The sequence below is a fragment of the Engraulis encrasicolus genome, chromosome 5, assembly GCF_034702125.1.
Source record: "Engraulis encrasicolus isolate BLACKSEA-1 chromosome 5, IST_EnEncr_1.0, whole genome shotgun sequence".
In the NCBI taxonomy this organism is placed as follows: domain Eukaryota; kingdom Metazoa; phylum Chordata; class Actinopteri; order Clupeiformes; family Engraulidae; genus Engraulis; species Engraulis encrasicolus.
This window is the reverse complement of record NC_085861.1, coordinates 50,989,247-51,010,033: the sequence shown is the minus strand read 5'-3', so window position 1 is coordinate 51,010,033 and position 20,787 is coordinate 50,989,247. Positions and strand designations below refer to the sequence as shown.

The window sequence follows — 20,787 nt, the reverse complement described above, 5'->3', positions numbered from 1 at the left end:
TTTCGCTCCTAATTCAAAGCTGCCTCATCAGTTCTGGTATGAAGTCATGTGAATTTCGTCAGAGTTGAAGAGTGGGGTCTAGAGAAGTATACTGCCCCACAAAGGCAAAGTGCAGTAACTACATATTAAGTCAAAGTTGAGCTTGGCCTGAAAATGGTCTTCATAACACCTCCTTTATATGGTGACAAACTGCAATACAGTATTCAACCTAATACCAAGGCTTGGAAGGTATTTTCCTCAGTTTCAATGCTGCTGTAGTTATTGCACTTTGCCTTTGTAGGGCAGTATAACCACTAGCAAGCATTCTCTCCATCAACCAGAACTGATGAAGTTCCTTGGATGAGGGCTGAAACCTCTTTCAAGCTCAAAGTAGAAGCCCAGTTGCTGACAACTGTGTTAAACTCATTGGAGTACCTGGAATTGCTCAAGCCAGTATATTGCAACCCATCCTATTGCCCATGGCGGATTCTTATGAAACTAGCTTGTCATGAGGTGCTATTTGGACAATAGCCTTTTCTAAGTATTCTATTTCTCTGATTACAGGACGTAATTGGTGTCTCAGTTTGTTTAACAAACCTGCTGGTGGTCAACAGAAACGCAATCCTTGTTCAGTAACACAGCACTCCAATGCAATCCCTGTACAGCACACCCTGTAATACATCAACTAACTGCATTAAAATGCTTCAGTTTATAGTTTTAATAACTCACTCCGCCTCCTCTGATGGAGTTAATAAACATTAAAGGAGTGCTTTTTTGTAAATCAATCCTTAGTCCTGTTTTTTTGAAGGTAACAGAGGGCTGTTGGTTGAAGTCTAACCGGAACTTCAGTTGCAACGTAAACCAGATCTGGTAGAGAACACAAATGAATGAGATATTGGAAACATTGAAAAGTTGGCCATTATTTTGAGTAGCATCAATACGAGCAAATCCAAGCAATTTTTTATATCAACAGTGCTCAGGGACCTGGGGAAACTGAGCTTTGGATTAATCCATACTAAGCATCTTAATCTTAAAAGCCAAATTTCATTTTTTGTAAGTGTTTGATGTCAGTGCTGACGTGCAAGGCTTTTTTTCTGCTGGTGATGGTGACGTACAAAAACACCACACAGGGACGAAGGGAAGGGAAATACTAACAGTCCCCAGGTGTTGCCCCATTCGCATAAGTGCGGCTGGGCCACACCGACTGTAACGAAGACCCCTTAAATCCACTAATCCAAGCATGTCTGTTTTCAGGTGATGTGTGTTTGCGTGTGTGCACTGCATACTGTAGGTAGACAGCTAATAAAGATAAACGCAACCTCATGGTTTTCAGGACCCCTGGGCCCTCATGGTTGGTTGGGGTTTAGACATTTCCCAAGAGGCGCACACACACTCAGACACGCATACACACATACACACTGCGTACATGTACATGGCGTATTCAAAAGGGCTAGTTTTAAAGTAGTACCTCTTTTTTTTCTTCCCCTTATTTGTCACATTCCATTTTTCTTTCTTTCTGTCTTTCTTTTTGTCTGTCTTTCTTCATTTCCTCTCTCTCTCTCTTTCTCTCTCTCTTTCTCTCTCTCTCTCTCTCTCTCTCTCTCTCTCTCTCTCTCTCTTTCTCTTTCTCTCTCTCTCTCTCTCTCTCTCTCTCTCTCTCTCTCTCTCCAGATCATCGTGTGGCTGGAGAGTTCCCTGGACAAGCTCATCAGCATCTTGATCATCTTCCTGCTGGTGACGGGGACTCTGATCATGGCAGTGCTGCTCACATCAATGGTACTGTGTCATCTGACAAGACGCTGTATAGTGTGGGTTGATCTTACAGGCTGACTTGGAGCTTTTTGTGTCTTCGTTATTCAATCAAAGAAAAATGACTACTCTAATAGTAACTGATAACTACACCTTGGTCTTTCTTGTAATCTTTGCATTTCTATGACAGAAAGCATTAGAGCTTTTCTGTCATTATTACATCAATCAAAGAAAAGTAAGGGCAAACCAACAACAAAACCGCTTTGGAGAAAAATTACATAACGTTAATATTGTGTCAGGTTTTTTCCAAACAAAGCTTTTAATTTGAAATGGCAATGAAAGCACAGTGGATTTTTACTTTTAAACCCTTTTTTGTTTTCAAAACTGTTTGCTTTGCTTGTCTTTGCTTATCTTTGGTTGAATTGATAAAGATACAAAAAAGCTCCATAACTTTTGTGTGTAAACCATGTAGGCCAATGACACCAGCCTTTTGATGTTGATCTTGAACTTGTAGGTCCACCATGAGAGCGTACACATCATCGAGGTCACCAGTAACCTGATTAACGAAACCGTGTCCAACCATCCTGAGTGGGCGAAGTAAGAACCGCAAACACTCGCAACAGATGTGTCTAAAAACCTGGCTCAGACAGTAAAAAAACCTTGCCATAGTTTCCCTCCAATGCTCGTGACTTCACTAATGCTGTTTTCAGGCTGACCAGAATGGTGCCACTGCCCGTTTCCGCACCAGTTGCGTTCAGAACGAAAGTGCTTATCTACTAACTACCCACGTTCATACCGAGCTCGTAAGTTTTATGGAACCATTTCTTACGCAGATGAACCTGCTGCCATCCACATCGTCAGACATGGTTGACAGAGAAAACCCCAGTATTTTTCAGTTCTTATCGCAAACCAACTTTCTCAACGCCCAGACTTGCGATGTGAACACACCAGCGAGTTTGAGATAAGGTGTGGAAACGGGCACCAGCACGGTTCTCTGTCATCCGCTTTCAGTCTCTGCTCTACCTGCTTTTAGTTCTCATTAGGATCCATCAAGTCAGAGCTGGTTGGATCATATTTGTGGCAGAGGTTTTCAACTGTCTGAATCCTAAATTGACACATCTCAAACATTACCTGTTACACTTCTTGAATATAGTGATGGTCTCTCATTTCTGACTGCACTGGCTTTTTGTGTGTTTGCATATGTCTGCATACCTGTAGCTGGCTTCCAGAGGCGCGCGTGGTCCAAAATGCATTAAACTCAGCCGCAACCAATGTCTACCAACACGGTCGAGAATGGATAACACACAAGGTGGGTGACTACCCTACTGAACACTATCCCTAACTATTATTAAGATCTTCCTTGTAGACAACATAAGGTTAAGAACAGGGCTTTGAACCAGATTTTTTTCCAAGTGTTTTGTTCTGAACAGAAACAGAATTTTAACGGTTTTGGTTTTATGTTCCAACATTAAATAGACGTTCCCAAATGGATCAGAACAAAAAACATTTTGTTTCAGGAATGGTTAATTACGTTCCCTGTCACCTGTTTAGCAACAGGTGACAAAGGAATTTATAAAAAATTATGTCTCATCCAGTTTAAGTTAAATGTAATTCTATTCACAAAATAAGACAATAATTCAAAACATGTATCATGTTCAAACGTGTTGCCTATTGTTAACTAAAGGATTTTCAACACAAAAGTCAACATTATAAAGTCAAGTGGCTATATCATTCAGTGGGCAACAACAAAATTGGACTTATTTGGTTATTAACCGTTTACTATTTTTTTAATAAGCATTTCTGTTCCAGAACATAAACAATAATAGTTTTCGTTCCTTGAACCAGTTCGAAGCCCTGGTTTAGAATTGAATAACCTTTGTATGATGCATGTGTTTAGCTCATGCCATGTGTACTGGTTTGTTTTCATGCAGCTCCACAAAATGTTAGGTGACAAGGTCAACCACACAGCTGTCATTGAGAAACAGGTTCTGGAACTATGGGACAGACTGTACCAGACTTGGTTTGTAAAGGTAATGTTTTCTGTTTCCTTTCTTCCACACACACACACACACACACACACACACACACACACACACACACACACACACACACACACACACACTTTTACAAGTACTGAGGTTGAATATTGTTTTTATAAATCGGACCCTCCCATTCACACTCCAGTTCGGCATGGGAGGCACAGTACCATACCACAGAGCTTAATGTCCACATCGATATCTCAGCTTTACCGATGAAGTATGAGGCTTTGAGAGGGAGCTATTTACTAATGTTTTACCGGCAAACTCTCCTAGTTTGCGTCCGTTATACTCACCCCCTCTAATCCTCACACCCATCCGAGTAACGGCACGAATGTAACCTGGCACTAGTTCTTCACTCGGGGCTCTAAGCCACGACCTTCCAGTTCAAGCTCTAGTTTGGCATGATTTGCATAGTATGCTACCACTGAGTCCAGGCAGATAGTTCAGCACTACCGATACTGTATGAGACTTTGGGACGGACGTTTATTTACTTTATTTATCCAGGAAGGTCCCATTGAGGTATGAAACCTCCTCTTCCAGAGAGTCCTGGCCAAGACAGCATTAAGACAAACCAACAGAGGAGGCACATGCATAGGACTTAAAGACAAAAAACACATACAAGGATATATACACATGCAGTATCAGACATGGGTGCAAGCAGATAGACACTAGACAAAGACTAACAAGCAAGGCAGACAAGCACCAAACAGTAAGAGGAAGAAAAGCAAGCAGGCAGGAGTTGTTTTTAAAATATTTTTTAAAGTATCAATAGAGTGGACAGATTCCAAGTTTAAAATGTTTTGGAGGTTATTCCAAGCATGTGGGGAATATGAACTAAAAGAGGTCTTGCCTAATTCAGTGCGCACAGCAGGGGTGTTTAAAATTATTTTATCTCCTGACCTAGTGCCATAGGAACTGGCCTGGCGTGACACCAGACAGCTGATATGACGGAAGTTTACCAACCAATGCCTTCAATAAACTGCTGCTACTATCTACTGCTGAACATAGCTTCCGCATACTGTATGTAGCATCTGCTACATAAACTCATATGATTGTGTCTGTTTAGGCCTTTAATTACACACACACACACACACACTACATTACACTACACTACACACACTTATTGAGTGTGTTTTGTTGTGCAGAATATGACACACCATGGCCGCCACCACCGGGGCCACAACGGGCACGAGCAGATGACAGTTGCTCCTCCTTCACAAGTACTGTGTGTGAATATTGAATGCATGACTGCATCCGTATGGGCCTTTTAATTTTTCATGCACATGCACGCACACAATCACACACACGCATACATGCACTTATCAACTGTTATTTTTTGTTGTTGTGCAGAATGCGACACAGCATGGCCGCCCCCACCGGGGCCACAAGTGGCACATCCAGAGACAGGGCAGCTGGCTGGGGGACATCCTCGACTGGCAAGACCTCGCCTCCTTCCTGCAAGAGAACATCGAGACCCTCATTTCGGTCAGTTAGTCATTTAACACGTTTATACGCAGCATTGTAATGCAATTTCAAGGCAACATTTTCTGTAACAAGTTCATCCCGCTGCCCACTAAGCCTGCACACATGAGATTTACACAAAATGTCAGTTTTTTTTATTTAACCTGTTACGACAGGGCGTTATAAATTTAAAAGTCACCAGAATGGCAATGACCAATTCGTAGTGCATTACAAAAGGCAAATCAAAGACCAGTGTGAGGTGATTAAATTAAGCCTTATTAACCATGTGTTTTTATATACAACTGTGCCTTCGTATCACCAGCACCAGGACACTGCCTGTGCATGAGATCCTGTGCCTTCAAAAATCCATGCCCCAATTAGAATGCTCAGAAAGGGCAGAACAAAAACAAAGCTGTGTCATTCCACTACTGACCAATCAAGGCATGTTGAAATTGGCAGGAAATCTCCTGTATCCCCATAATGCATGCCGTTGCTCCAGTGGAACGCTGTAATAGACATTGAAATGTTTACTATCATAGTACCGGTACTACTACACTACTAAGGCAATAACACAGGGCCTTAAGTAATGCACTACGATTTGGTCATTGACATTCTAGTAACAGCAAATGTATAATGCTATAACGTGTATAACGTGTCGGACTGTATTACTCTGAGAGAGTTTCAACAAGAATTTCCACCTGGCTAATCATTGTCCCTTTCATATTCAAATGGGGTGTCAGGTACTATTCTGAGAGTGTACAAACACAGCTTAAAAAAATGAGCACTTCAAAATGTGCTTTAAGGTCTCGTGTGACGTGTAGTCTTTTTTCTTTAGATTCTGGAGTCACTGTGGATCGTGATGAGTCGGAACCTTGGCCTCCTCATCTCCACGGCAACCACTCTGTTTACAGTCCTCTTCCACAGCGGGACGGCCTTACTCAACTTTGTCCTGTCCTTGGTAATATCCATGTTATTGCTAATGCTCATTTTTTGAGAGGAAGATACCGCATACTCTTGTCCATCGTGCTGAATTGTATTTACAGAAACAACGTTTCGGCCAGTGTGGCCTTTCTCAAGTTTCCTCTTCCAAATATAATTCCTAATGTTAATGTCATGTTGATTGCACGGATGAGGGTCATCAATCAGACCGCAACATTATCAATCCTTTTCAATCATTACAGATCTCTGCTATAGATTTGTATTATAATTGCTTGTAAAGATGCGTATGATGACTTCTAGCATCAGATTCAGAGAGAAAAGAGTGATTATTTACTTAATGACAAGAAACCTGGAATGGGAAAGTGTGCACTGGTTTCTCCCCAAACATAGCCTTTGCTACCATCCATGGCCTTGTTTCCCGATAACGATGGTTCTTAGCCTTACGTGTGTCGTTAACCAGTGATCCTACGAATGTTCTTAGATTTCCTACGACTGTTTCCCAAAGACACTCGTACATGAACGCGCGTGCACAGCCTCTAAGATCATTCGTAGCGTCGCTCTTAAGGATCGCTGTCCACATATGTGGTGCTGAAGTCTCCTCGGAGTGAACTGCGCGGTCATCTGCTGCTAAACCATTTAGAAAAAGTAAGGCGTGTTTAAGTGTCAAAAGTTGCTCTCCATAAAAGGTGGACTACATTTGTCGCAGTTTGCAACTATTGACAGGAGTTATTGTTGGCAAATGAAATAAAATGCACACAAACAATGAAATCATGCAAAACTCCCAACTGACGGTAATAACCATGAGCTACGCCGTTAAGACCCAGATAAAGCGCGTGCAGTTGGCTACTGCAGCTTAATATTTAAGAAGACAAGTAGGCCTAGTTGGAGTTCCAAATTGGGATGCGCAAAGTTACAACCTCAAGGCGTTTAAGGCTTGACAACTGTCGGGAGCACGTCAGCATGGTCTTATGAAAAACAATGTCCATCAAAATTGACACATCCCCTCGCTGCCTTCTTGTTATTGCTTAGCATACTAGAGTCGGAATAGGGAGAGCAGAGCTTGGCACATGTGGTGAGCGGTGCGCAAAGTAGGCCTACCGTGCGCTCAAGGCTTTCACGAGGACATTTTTACACCGCAGTCTGCTGTTATTAAAACAAAAAATCTACACGAATCCCCATCGCTGCCTTTTTTTGTCATAGCTTACCCTTCGCCTACAACTATCATGTATTTTCTGCGTCGCCTTCCCTTTCTTAGGCTACTTGAAAATGAAAGAGGGTGCAACAACTCGCTGACCATTTTTCTTTAAAAAAAATATAGCCTAAAATAAATAAAGTTTCGGAAGTGGCCTTCCGACATCAACACTCTTGTCTCTGGTTGCCGAAGCCCCTTATTCATTTAGCCTTGTCGTTCATGAAGCACCGACACAAATTATGATTGATCACAGTTTAATTTGCACAGGTTTATCAAACACAGTCGAACTATTTTACTACCTGTAAAATATTTCCAAACACGTTGCTTTTGTTTTATAGGCCTACACATCCACAATTAATGTTACCTTCTTTTTCGTTGCAGTGTCAACTGTGCTGCCATGATATTGACACTCCCGTCTTAAAACATCAACTTGAAGCGCAAGTTTCCTCTTTTCCTATGGGTGTCTCCACTGTGCCATGCCGCTCGCGTCTTAAAACAGCAATCTTATGCGCAGGTTTCTTCTTTTCCCTTCATATCCTGTGGGTGTCTCCACTGTGCCATGCCGCTACGATCAATCTTAGCGCGTTAAGACTACTCTAGACCACTCGTGGATTGCTCTTAGAGTTACGTGTCAACCTACGATGGTTCTTTGCTAAGTTGGCTTTGGGAAACGCTCCGTGAGCTCTACGATGGTGTTACGTGTGAACTTAAGTAGCACGTAGCGTTAAGTAGTACGTAAGGCCCTTTCGGAAACGAGGCCCATATCAGTTGCTGACAATCTCTTCTTTCTTTGTCACGTTGTGTGTCTGTCTGTCTCGCTGTCTCTGTCTCTGTCTGTCTATCTGTCTGTCTGTCTGTCTGTCTGTCTGTCTGTCTGTCTGTCTGTCTCTCTCTCTCTCTCTCTCTCTCTCTCTCTCTCTCTCTCTCTCTCTCTCTCTCTCTCTCTCTCTCTCTCTCTCTGTAGGTGATTTTCCTCACCACTCTGTTCTATCTGCTGAGTTCCAGTGGGGAGTACTATAAGCCAGTCAAGTGGGTGATCAGCCTCACCCCGCTGTCACAGCCCGGGCCATCCTCCAACATCATCGGCCAATCAGTGGAGGAAGCCATTAGGTGGGTCTGCAAATAGATACACACACACACACACACACACACACACACACACACACACACACACACACACACACACACACACACACACACACACACACACACACACACACACACACACACACACGATGCAGCACTACGCACCATCCGCTGCAATAATGTTTTCATGTTCCGGAGAAATGTAATTATACTCACAGGTGCACATTGAGCAGGCACTGTAGTGTGGCATTGTGGACACAGGGTGGAGCCCTTGAGCTTTGTCGCGCAGCATTGCCTTCAGTCGCCAGTGTACGGTAGCTCTTCTGAATGTCGCCTGTGAAGCTCTCTATCTGCTCTTATACTCCTCCCCCCCCCCATTACCATCATACCATTATCATTACAAATTCAACGCACCATTATCTATTATTGGCATTATATAAAATACCTCCAGCCATGTTTCAATGGGCACATGATGAGCTATGAATCTCCTTGTATATGCACATGTGCTTCATTTATAATTTGTATTTTTTATCAATTTGACATTTAAATGGCACCAGAAACGCTGGCAAATGCAAGAATCTTGTGTACTGTATGTGTGTTTATGTGTGTGTGTGCAGGGGGGTGTTCGATGCTTCGTTGAAAATGGCGGGCTTCTACGGCCTCTACACTTGGCTCACTCACACCATCTTTGGCATCAACATCGTCTTCATCCCGTCAGGTAGGTTGGGCATCGGCATGCACAGTAGCACACAACACACACACGTACACATACACATACACATACACACACACACACACACACACACACACACACACACACACACACACACACACACACACACACACACACACACATTTTTCTGTACAGTATTTGTGAGGCCTGGTCTACTATTTCCTTAACTATAGAATGCTAAACGGTCCCCAGAGCAAGCCCATCCCTAATCCTGACCTAGAAAAGAAATGTTTTTTCTCCACTTTTCGTTTTGTCTTTAATATTAAAAGGACTAAAAGTCATATTTTTTCTAGTTTTCTCATCGTGAATGCCCTTGGTCCTCACAAACATAGAAATACACACCACACACCACACACCACACACCACACACACACACACACACACACACACACACACACACACACACACACACACACACACACACACACACACACTTTTTAATGTTCAATCTATACATTCAAAAAAACAATTAATTTAGTTTTACACCTACACCATGTCCAATGGAAATTGGCTCAATGGTTTGCATGTGTGCATATACGGACACATACATGTCATTCACTTCTGCAGACATTTGAGCATGTGCACGCACGACGTATGCGCGCACACACACACACACGCACACACACACACACACACACACACACTCTGTGTAGCAGGGTGGCCGCGGGTCCTTAAAAAGTCTTAAAAAGTCTTAAATTTCATTTTTGCCAAATAAGGCCTTGAAAAGTCTTATTTTGTCTTAAATTTTCAACCCAAATGTCTTAAATTTGTGGAGCTTAATTTAGGGAGGAATAATTATGTCAGCCATGTGATGAATTTCGAAATCGGGAGTTGTAGCCATGTAGTGTAATTTAGAACGCATTATTGAATTTTATTTAGTGTTAAGTTTTATTGTGTATCGTTTTGTGTTTTCAAACGTCTACATTAATGTAAATAACCAATTGGTTTTTGTGATTCATTTGAACCTGTGTATGATCTTGCGAGTTGGTCCTAATTTCATTTGGAAAATGGTATTGAAAAGTCTTAAAATGTCTTAATTTTGACTTGCTAAAACCTGTAAACGCCGTGAGTTGGTCTTAATTTTATTTGGAAAATGGTATTGAAAAGTCTTAAAATGTCTTAATTTTGACTTGGTCAAACCTGTAGACACCCTGGTGTAGACTGGAAATTAGACCAGGTTGCTTAGCTGTCATCCTCACTTTTCAGCATGGTTTAGCACAGTCCCCTCCGCCTCCCTCACATCTCTCTGTTTACATGCCACTTCAGGTGTGTGGGCGCCAGGGCAAGCAGAGAGGCCAATTGTGACCTGGGTTGTTGTTTATTTGTTTGTCTGTCTGTCTGACAGGCTGTATTTACTCATGCATGCGGTGCGGAGACCAGCCATCTGCCTGCTTTATCATCATCCTGCCCAAGCCTCGTCTACCATATCGCCTCTCTTCTGTCTCCTCTCTCTCTCTCTCTCTCTCTCTCTCTCTCTCTCTCTCTCTCTCTCTCTCTCTCTCTCTCTCTCTCTCTCTCTCTCTCTCTCTCTCTCTCTCGGCCTCTAGTGCTCATTTGCTTTCCCTCTGTCTCGCTCTTTCTTTCTCTCTCTTGCTCACTCTCTTGCACACAGTCTCCCTCTCCCTCCCTCCCTCCCTCCAGCCTCCCTGCTCCATCTATTCTTTAACACGGGGGGCAGCTGTTGCGCAAAGATTAGCAAAGTCCAAGTCTTGAGACAGAAAGAATGTGGACGTGGAGAGGGTGGCGGTGCTGCCCTTGCCTCCGTGGTAAACATCTACTGACTGCCTAAGTGCCCTTGAGCGAGACATTCGCCAACCTTCCCCTGCTCCATGAGCGCTGCATATACTCTTCTCTGTGCCCTAGTGTTGGTAGTATTGTATTACATTAATGTTAATAAATATAATTTTTTTCAGAAAAGGCATGAAGCACCCAAGAAACAGAGCGAAAATGAAATGGCTAATGTGAACAAACAATGCATAATATTTAAAAGAGTGTTTTTTTGTCTCACACCGTCAGATGTCACCACTGTCAGATTTTGTTCTGCTCATCATGTTGTTCCATATTTTACTAAATTGTGCTGGTTAATGAAACATTACTAGGCATGTTAGTAATAATTGTGATCCAAAATGATACTCTAGCCACCACTGAGGTGCATTTGGAGGTTTTTTTGTCAGAAAACCTGACGGTGGTGACATCTGATGGAGTTCACCAAAAAACACATGTTTTACGTGTTTTTGACATGTTTTAAGAATATGCATACAATAAGTACAAAGCGGATTCCAAAAAAGTTGGGACACTTTGTATTTTGTGAATAAAATCAAAATGCTGGCATTTTCAAAACATCTAATATGTTAATAAGGTATAGCATTATGTACAGACAACATATCAGTTGTTAAAGTCGAGCAGAATTATTGTTTTGAGGTAATTATGTGATCATTTCAAATTTGACCCATGCAACAAATCTCAAAAAAGTTGGGACAGGGCCAAAACATGTTGTAATAGTTGGATAATTCTAAAAATTACACAAGGAAGAATATTTTAAAAGGAACTATATTGACTGCCAACATGAATGCACAAATAAAATATCATCACATAGAGGCTGTGGCACTCAGCAGCAAATATTTTGAGGGACTAATTACTTACCTATTACACAGAAAGATTGAATTATCAAAATTGCAGGCATATAAGGCCTATTTCCGTAATATAGAGTTCTGTGTAATCATTGCACGAGTTATGAGATCATGACATACTCGTGGTAAATAAGCAAACTATGACACTCCAACAATGACAGCTCTCGAAAAATTGACCATAAACACAACACTTGATTAATGCACATGATGCAGGCATCAATCAATGTTGCGTGCAGAAAAGCTCATTCTATGGACCTAGTAGACATGTGAAACTATCCTCTGATTACAGAATGGAAAATATTTAATCCTTTTTGAAAATTATGGAGTCATGCACCCTCCAGGTTATATAGAAAATGAACACTTCAGCTTGATTTAGTGGTCAGTCTGAAAGACAGCAAATATGATGGTAAGGGGGTGCAGAGGTGACTTGGTTAGGGTCTTCTTACTCATGTAGAGCATTAAAATTAATGTTGAATGATACATACAGACTTTAAACAGCAAACATAGCTACCAAGGCATTATATTTTGGAGCACCGCCTTTAGATATTGCCCCATAATGGTGGCAAATTTCAATCTCGACTATGTTCCAACAGTGTGGTTGCATCATAAGAGTAAACAAGTCACAAAATTGTTTTCTTGCGGTCAGGATATGCCACATATTAAGCATAACAAAAAGGTAAACAAGTTGAAGAACACACCTATCAGTTGAGCTGCTGAAATCATGTCTCGCATATCAAAATATCTAATTTTTGAATAAAATTATGCCATCAGTCAAAGTATTTAACTGTTCAGTCTCATCCCTTGTGTTGTGTTTAGTCGTATCCAATATAAAAAGCATTTTATTGGCCCTGTCCCAACTTTTTTGGGATTTGTTGCAAGGGTGAAATTTCAAATGATCACATAATTACCTCAAAACAATAATTCTGCTCAACTTTAACAGCTGATATGTTGTCTGTACATAATGCTCTACCTTATTAACATATTAGATGTTTTGAAAATGCCAGCACTTTGATTTTATTCACAAAATACAAAGTGTCCCAACTTTTTTGGAATCCGCTTTGTATCTACAGTTATGTTGAATTGTTAAAGTAATTCACTTTAATACAGTAAACATGTGTTTTTACTTCTAATTCTGTCTGCCGCTGTTGACAAAACAAGAAAGAGCCCATTTTATGAAAAATGTTAAACATGGGGAGCTTGACCAATGCATTCCCTGCACAGCCAAGCCCTACATCTATGATTATACACCTCTATATTTTGGATTTGAACAACTTAAAAGCTGTTTTTACCACATTTTCAACAACCAGTGGCTTACTTCCTAGATATTCTAACTAATGAAGTAAAAACACATGCTCATACTGTGCACACACAAAAATAAAGTGTTTATGCAAGATGCCATTGACTTGAGAGGGCTATTTATTTTGCTAAATGCAGGTACTAATTAGGCCACTTTCACCACTCTCAGATTACTGTCACCACCGTCAGTTCTTAAGTCACCACCGTAAGAAGGAGTTTTGGACATTTTAAAGGAATGTGCTTACAACATTTTCCTTAGGGGTTGTTGAAATATCAAAGTAATAGCCAATTTAAGCCTACACGAATATTTGTGAAATTACAAAAAATTGTTTGTTGTATTTAGGCGTTAAGTAAGCATCGTATGACGGTACATATTTTAAAATTAGAACACATGAAACAGTATTAAAATAGAACAAAAGTGAATTTTCAACATTTAAAGGCATATGTGTGAACCAAAAAATACACATAATCACTTAAAAACTCCAGATACATATGCAACCAAATCAATACAATTTTAATAACTTTTAATTGTGTCTGACGGTGTTGACAAAAAACAAGGTATGATCGGAGAAAAGCCTGATTTCTGAAAAAAATACATAATGGGGAGATTGGCCTTGTGCATTTCTGAAAAGCCAAGACCTTAGTCTACGAGGATATACCATATCATTTTGTAATTCACTTTGTTTTTTTCTGTCAACATTACAACCTGTTTTAGCCACTTTCTCAAGAATCAGTGATGTGTACGCTACGCTCTAAGGGTGTGAATAGTAATGCATCTTATTTAGAAACAGCCTTTCAAAGACACTCAAGGGCATGTATGCAAAGATTAATAAAACAACAGTAAAAACAAGACACAATTAAACCCATTGGAGGCAAGTTAATCATGAACAAAAAAAGAGGGAGGAATGTAACGGTGCAATCATAGTGAGTATGCTTACTGGAACCCATGTGTCTGTATTTCTAGCCCTGTACTGTATGTGTGGTGTTATCAAATCTGATGTGACATTGTTTAGTCTCTCTCTCTCTCTCTCTCTCTCTCTCTCTCTCTCTCTCTCCTCTCTCTCTCTCTCTCTCTCTCTCTCTCTCTCTCTCTCTCTCTCTCCTCTCTCTCTCTCTCTCTCTCTCTCTCTCTCTCTCTCTCTCTCTCCCCCTCTCATTTGGTGTGTATGTTTTTAACTAGGACGTGTAATTTGTATATTTTGCAAATATTTTCTAAATTTGAATTATCTTCCTCTCTCTCTCTCCGCTGTGTGTGCGTGTGCGTGTGTAGCCATGGCTGCCATCCTGGGTGCGGTGCCGTTCCTGGGGACGTACTGGGCGGCGTTGCCTGCGGTGCTGGACCTGTGGCTGGCGCAGGGCGAGGGCTTCAAGGCCCTGCTGCTGCTGCTCATACACCTGGTGCCCACCTACTGCGTGGACACCGCCATCTACTCCGACATATCTGGGTATGGGACTGTGTGTATGTGCACATGTGTGTGTGTGTTATTTATTGGGAAGGATGTTTTGTACTGGGAAAAATGCTAAAATATTTCTTAACTGACAGGTTTGTGGCAGGGTGGTTTTGTTCTGGGCACAGTTTAGCATTCTTCAGTTTTAATTCTAATCAGAGTCAATGGGAAGGTGTGTGTCTGTCTGTGTGCGTCTGTCTTTATGACTGTGTGTGTGTGTGTGTGTGTGTGTGTGTGTGTGTGTGTGTGTGTGTGTGTGTGTGTGTGTGTGTGTGTGTGTGTGTGTGTGTGTGTGTGTGTGTGTGTGTGTGTGTGTGTGTGTGTGTGTGTGTGTGTGTGTGTTTGCCTGTTTGCCTGCTGCAGTCTGATTGTATGAGTGAAAGTCAAACTGTGTGGGTGGGTGATCTCCTCGGCTCTGCTCATCTCGTCTGTTTCGAGATGCAGACTCCAGTCCTCCGCTCGGTATGAATATTTAACAAGGCCTGGCCGCTCCCATTAGAATTCCTAATGAGCTCCAGTTAATTAAGAAGGAGGCGGCGGGTGAGCAAGCTTAGCAGGTGAAAAAGGAGCGCCTCAGCCAAAATCATCAGACGGAATAGAGAACCAGGCAGGCCAGACTAGTGGGCGTCTACTGGGGCCTCCAGCACCATAGCACTGCTGCCTATGCAGTCTGTGAACTGATGCCAAACCCCAGCGCATCTTCAGGGATTTTGTTTAGCTTCTCCTCGTCTATGATTCATATGTAGTGTGCAACCATTCTGTGGAGGTGTTCATTATTTCAAGGTGAGTGCTATTCCGACAAAACTAGAATGTTTTATTATTATATGACTACAAGAACCTTTTATTACATACAAGATATTTTAATTCTTACAAGACACTTTTATCTAAAGCAGTTTATGACTGTTTTTAAGTACACATGTTGTTGGGTACAGTCCGTGGAGCTACGGTATGCAGAGGTAGGTATGTTGCTCAAGGGTACTTCAGCCATGAACAAGATTTCTTTTCAACACAGGTGACTTACCTAAGTAAGCAGTTGACATGTGTACTTCTCTAACAATCAGCTGACTCTGCACATCTGAGGATGAAGTTTGTGATGGGTCCTTCAGTGTTTCCCATACATTAAGGAAACTATGGCGCACCGCCATAGTTTAAATTTGGCCGCCATAGTTTCGAAAATGTAAAAAAATAAAAACTAAAATTAAAAAAGGATTTTTTTTTTACGATTTCCGTTTTCTATTAAACGATTTGAAAAACGATTTCCTTCGCATTTTCATCCTGGAGTAAATACATCCTATAGAGAAAACCATGAGTGCTTGAAAGACAGAGGGATCAAAAGCCTTGTCAAGTTGTTGTGGCTAACTTGGTTTTGGGAGCAATAAAAAACCTTCAGAGAAGGGACAGTTGGGATGAGTTTACTGACACTCCCCAGGCTTGTTTTACAGTTGTATGATAATGACAGGCCTTCAGGTCTTCATTGACACAGCAGAGGAGACATCGGGCTGCATATAGAAATGAATGTGTAACGAATGTGCATAGACATAAATGTGTAATATGTGTAAAATGTGTGTAAAAATGTGTAAAAGGGCTGAACACTTTTACCCTTTTATGGGAGGAATTTTGAAAAACTGGCCCTGTGACCAGCACCCCTCATGTAGAATGTGTACGTCTATGTGTGTTGGGAAAAAGGTATAGCCTACTCTCTTAAAACCATTTTTGTCTGTGCGTTAACAATATCACAGTGCTCCTAAATTCTTATCTATTTCTTTTTTTTTACGCCGCGTGAACCCCCCCCCCCCCCCCATTGCCCCGTGTGAAATATACACCCCCCCCCCCCAAACAAACAAAAATCCCGCTGCCCCCATAGTTACCAAAAATTCTGTGGGAAACACTGTTGTTTAAGTGTTTTTCGGTAACAACACTACATCCACCTAATTTGGTACAGTGGAGTAAATGGTGTAACAGCTATGTGATATTATGTACTAGTGTTGTACTTGCACCATTCATTTACTTTTGCTCTGATCCACATACATCTAAACATGGCTTTGTGTGTTGTGTATGGTTGTGTGTGTGTTGCAGGGGAGGCCACCCGTACCTGACGGGCCTGGCGGTGGCGGGCGGGGCCTACTACCTGGGGCTGGAGGGGGCCATCATCGGGCCCATCCTGCTCTGCATCCTGGTGGTGGCCGCCAACATCTACAGCGCCATGCTCATGAGCCCCAGCAGCACCCAGGCCACGCCTGTACAGGCCTTCCAGAGGTAACAGAACTCCTCACATTCAGGACACTACTTATTAGGTACAGGGTATTGGTTACAGCCCCACAATCCCCAGCAGCACCCAGGCCGCGCCAGTACAGGCCTTCTAGAGGTAATACAACTCCTCACATTCAGGACACTACTTGTTAGGTACAGGGTATTGGTTACAGCCCCACAATCCCCAGCAGCACCCAGGCCACGCCTGTACAGGCCTTCCAGAGGTAACAGAACTCCTTACATTCAGTACACTACTTATTAGGTACAGGGTATTGGTTACAGTCCCACAATCCCCAGCAGCACCCAGGCCACGCCGGTACAGGCCTTCCAGAGGTAATACAACTCCTCACATTCAGGACACTACTTGTTAGGTACAGGGTATTGGTTACAGCCCCACAATCCCCAGCAGCACCCAGGCCGCGCCAGTACAGGCCTTCTAGAGGTAGTGTAGTGGCCTAGTAACTATACAGTGCTCACATTCATTACACATTATGCATTGCCTTCCAAAGGTACTATACAGTCCTTACATTCAGTACACTACTTATTAGGTACAGGGTATTGGTTATAGCCCATGCAGGCCTTCTACAGGTACTACAGTGTACACTACACTACAGCCCTCATATTACTTAGGCAAAAGGTATTGGTTACTTATAGTCCTTAAATTCATTTCAGTACACTTACTTAGTAGTGGTTTTAAAATGATTCCATACATTTATTCTTATTTCTCTTTCCTTTGTAGACCCTTCATGGACACCCCCATGGTACTGAAGGAAGGGAGTGAGTGAAGAAACGGACAATGCGCCTACAGTGTGCCTGTGGTCATCTCTGTCTCTGTCACACACACACACACACACACACACACACACACACACACACACACACACACACACACACACACACACACACACACACACACACACACACACACACACACACACACACACACACACACACACAGGTCAATGTGACGTACAGTACAGTACCATCCCTGAGACGGGGCTTCCATGTTATTCAAGCAGGGGCTGCTACCATGGCCATGCTGTACATGTGTGTGGCTACTACAGTACAATGGTGGCACAGACAACGTAGACATGCTCTGCACCAGTTCTTAATTACGTCAGAGGTCTCTGTGAAGAAAGCAGTCTTATTTTTACCAAGTGAATGTTTTGTCCGAGTTGTCTTTCTCGCTAAAAAAAGAGCCACAGAGCATCAACTTAAGGCTGACATCGGCTTAGCTGTTATAAGCTAACACCAGCCGCCCTAACAAGGCTTAGATTGAACTTCAACTAGCAACTCTAATGCTAAACACGCACTTGACTGGCTAGCGCGCTAGCTGCTGTTAGCCACATAATATGCAATGAGGCAGCATTATTTACCAAAAAAGAGCTCTTGGTAAGACGCCAAACTAAGTTGACATACTACAATAATACAAATGTTGAGTAATATGGTTCTCCGGTAACCATAAAGATATATCATCTTTAGCAGAAGGGCCAGGTCCTGTATATCGAATACCTCCTCTGTCCAAATACTGACTCAGTGCTTAGAAAAAAAACGATGGCAGTGAAATAGCTGCACTAAACCTCAACTGGCACAGCAACCGAGTGCCATTTGAAATATCGCTAGCGCAAGCTACTTTGTAATGACCTTATTTATTTTTTGGGTCGGTGTGTAATAGCACAGAGGAACATGAGTTACACTCTAAAATGGCTCAACCAATCAAGTTTGTCCTTGTTAGGGCATATATGATTAGTGATTCTTATCATTTGTTATTTTTTTCTGTCAGATATGGTTTAAACGGTTTCCTTCAAATAAAACGGTTGCTGGCGCTGGCTGGTGCTGCTAGGAAACCAGGAGCCCAGGGATCAGACTAGGACACTCTATGCATCTTAGTCGACTGTCTTGCTCTTTTGGGAAAGCTAATGTCTTATCTGTGAATACTGCCTGTTTGTGCTGAAGCACGAGGGGCAACTAGGTCTTGGCCTGTCTGGTGCCTGGCAGGCCTGAATTGTCGCTACACTCTCTCACACAAATGCATAAAACACACTCTCATTTTGTTTACACACATATCATAGAACTTTGGCAGTTTTGAGTGATGGCCTTTTGTTACAAGCTTTATTGTAAAATGAATGGCACACAGAAATACATACTGTAAGGTTGTCACTGAAACGCGTGCCGTGCACACATCCATGGTATCTATCTACCATGCTGTGTACTCCATAACCGTTTTCAGTGAGGGCCTTTTTTGTTGAACACACATTCATGGCTGCAGCTCAGCTGCCATGTTGTGCACTTTAGAAAGGCTGTCTCAATGTGCAATGTTTACTGTTTGTGACAGTAGAGTGGTTTTGTATTGGTTAAGTTAAGTATTACTATGTGCTCTACACGTTTAGAGATGCCTTGTTTGCTTTTAAGATGCACAAGAGCCCCTAATGCAGTGAATTAAATGGGCCAACCCTCTTCCTCTCAGAGGCCAATGAAGCTCAGTCCTGTGGTTACTTTGGGCCAGGACAGTCGCAGTTACATCTAGAAAGGATAATAATTGGCTTTAGTGAAGCTTTATGCACAGAGGTTAAGGAATATACAACTGTTTTGTTAATATCCCATTAATAAACAGTTTGATTTTGCTCTTTAGAGACATTGCCATTGCTTAGTCTGCCTTTAATTTGAACACATATAGTGCTTGCCACCTTTTGTTGCCCTGTGAAACCCAAATTGGGAGAAGGTTGTCTGCCTACAGGGTATATGCCCGACACTCTGGACGTGTAGCGGGCACATGCACATGCATAAACATACTTAGAACATGGTGAAAATTTCACATTGAAGTGACACTTTGACGCCACAACAGCCAGTGGCACCAGCATCCTGATCTGCCCTGCCTTCCACTCACTTCTTAAAGGGACAGCCAGGCTGTTTGATACGTTTTTTTACGGTTAAAACGGTTGATAAAAAAATGGAATCAAACTCAATTTGAATCAATATCCAAATGTTGCAGAAGCACATAAGATATGAGCATGAATCATTCACTCAGATCGCACGAGTTAACATTCATCTGGTCCAATCTAACTCAATCAGGTATGTTTATGCTCAGTGATGCCACCAGATCTGAGATCAATGGGATGAACAGGATAAAACAGACACAGTTTAACTTGATGGGCGTTGGTAACAAAGGGAGCCTTTTCCCCTAAAAAAATGCATTTTTTTCCGTAAGAAAAACAGAACACTCCTGTCTCCTTGCTGTGTTAAAGAGATTTTGAATGTGAAGCAGGGAATAGGCCAAGCCTTTTTTTCATTCACCTTGGATTTATGAAACTGTAAGGCTTTAACATGTTAGACATCTTTAAATATGCATAGGTATTTTTCCCTTGTCCCTATATATGTCCATTTTACAAGCACTTTGGAATTAAGACATATTTGAAGAACCTGCTACTTTTTACACCAAATAAGAATAATATTTACATTTTATTTTACACAATTTTTAAGATTTTATTTCTAACTTTCTGTAGACACAAAACTACTGTTATATTGTTAATATTATTTCCTAGTATTTTTTTTTTTTGTTCCATATTCTGTTGTCATGTTTTCTACCAACATTCACATTAAAGAATTGAAATGCTGACATTTGTAATTCTTCCGTTTCTATTTTACATACTTTTGTGCGCAAATGTCTGTTATCTGGCATGGGGACTGTATTATCACCGTATAGAGCTAGCCACAAAATAACATCAGGGCGTTCGTCTCAATAGTCAATAGGGTTGGAAATTAGGGGCTTGTTCTTAAACAAGCAACTGCAGTTCCTCAACTGTGTCCTCGGGGCATTGCCCAGCAAGGCAGCGGGAACAGCTAGCCTGTGTCCCTTCACCAGGCCACTTGGAGCCAAGGATGGATTAATGCACTGGCCTACTGGGCACAGGCCCAGGGGCTCAAGAGCCCAGGTGGCCCTGAAGCCCATGCCTCCATATTTCAATTTGTATATTTTGTTTTTTTT

The 20,787-nt window shown here is 41.9% G+C and overlaps 1 protein-coding gene across 4 annotated transcripts in view; it reads left to right on the top strand.

Moving 5' to 3' along the window:
• The window catches only part of tmem245 (transmembrane protein 245), a 31,008-nt gene extending 10,590 nt beyond the window's left edge, over positions 1–20,418 (top strand). For 2 of the 4 annotated variants that reach the window (XM_063199655.1, XM_063199654.1), the window contains 12 exons: positions 1,651–1,755; positions 2,243–2,325; positions 2,947–3,037; positions 3,660–3,758; positions 4,913–4,987; positions 5,118–5,252; positions 6,064–6,186; positions 8,324–8,469; positions 9,063–9,163; positions 14,375–14,549; positions 16,629–16,808; positions 17,542–20,418. In XM_063199655.1, coding sequence (XP_063055725.1) covers positions 1,651–1,755; positions 2,243–2,325; positions 2,947–3,037; positions 3,660–3,758; positions 4,913–4,987; positions 5,118–5,252; positions 6,064–6,186; positions 8,324–8,469; positions 9,063–9,163; positions 14,375–14,549; positions 16,629–16,808; positions 17,542–17,587 — 1,359 coding nt within the window. In that variant the 3' untranslated portion in view covers positions 17,588–20,418. The remainder of the gene's footprint in view (positions 1–1,650; positions 1,756–2,242; positions 2,326–2,946; positions 3,038–3,659; positions 3,759–4,912; positions 4,988–5,117; positions 5,253–6,063; positions 6,187–8,323; positions 8,470–9,062; positions 9,164–14,374; positions 14,550–16,628; positions 16,809–17,541) is intronic. The other 2 variants (XM_063199658.1, XM_063199657.1) reach the window with 1 other exon arrangement.
• The last annotated feature ends 369 nt before the right edge of the window (positions 20,419–20,787 follow it).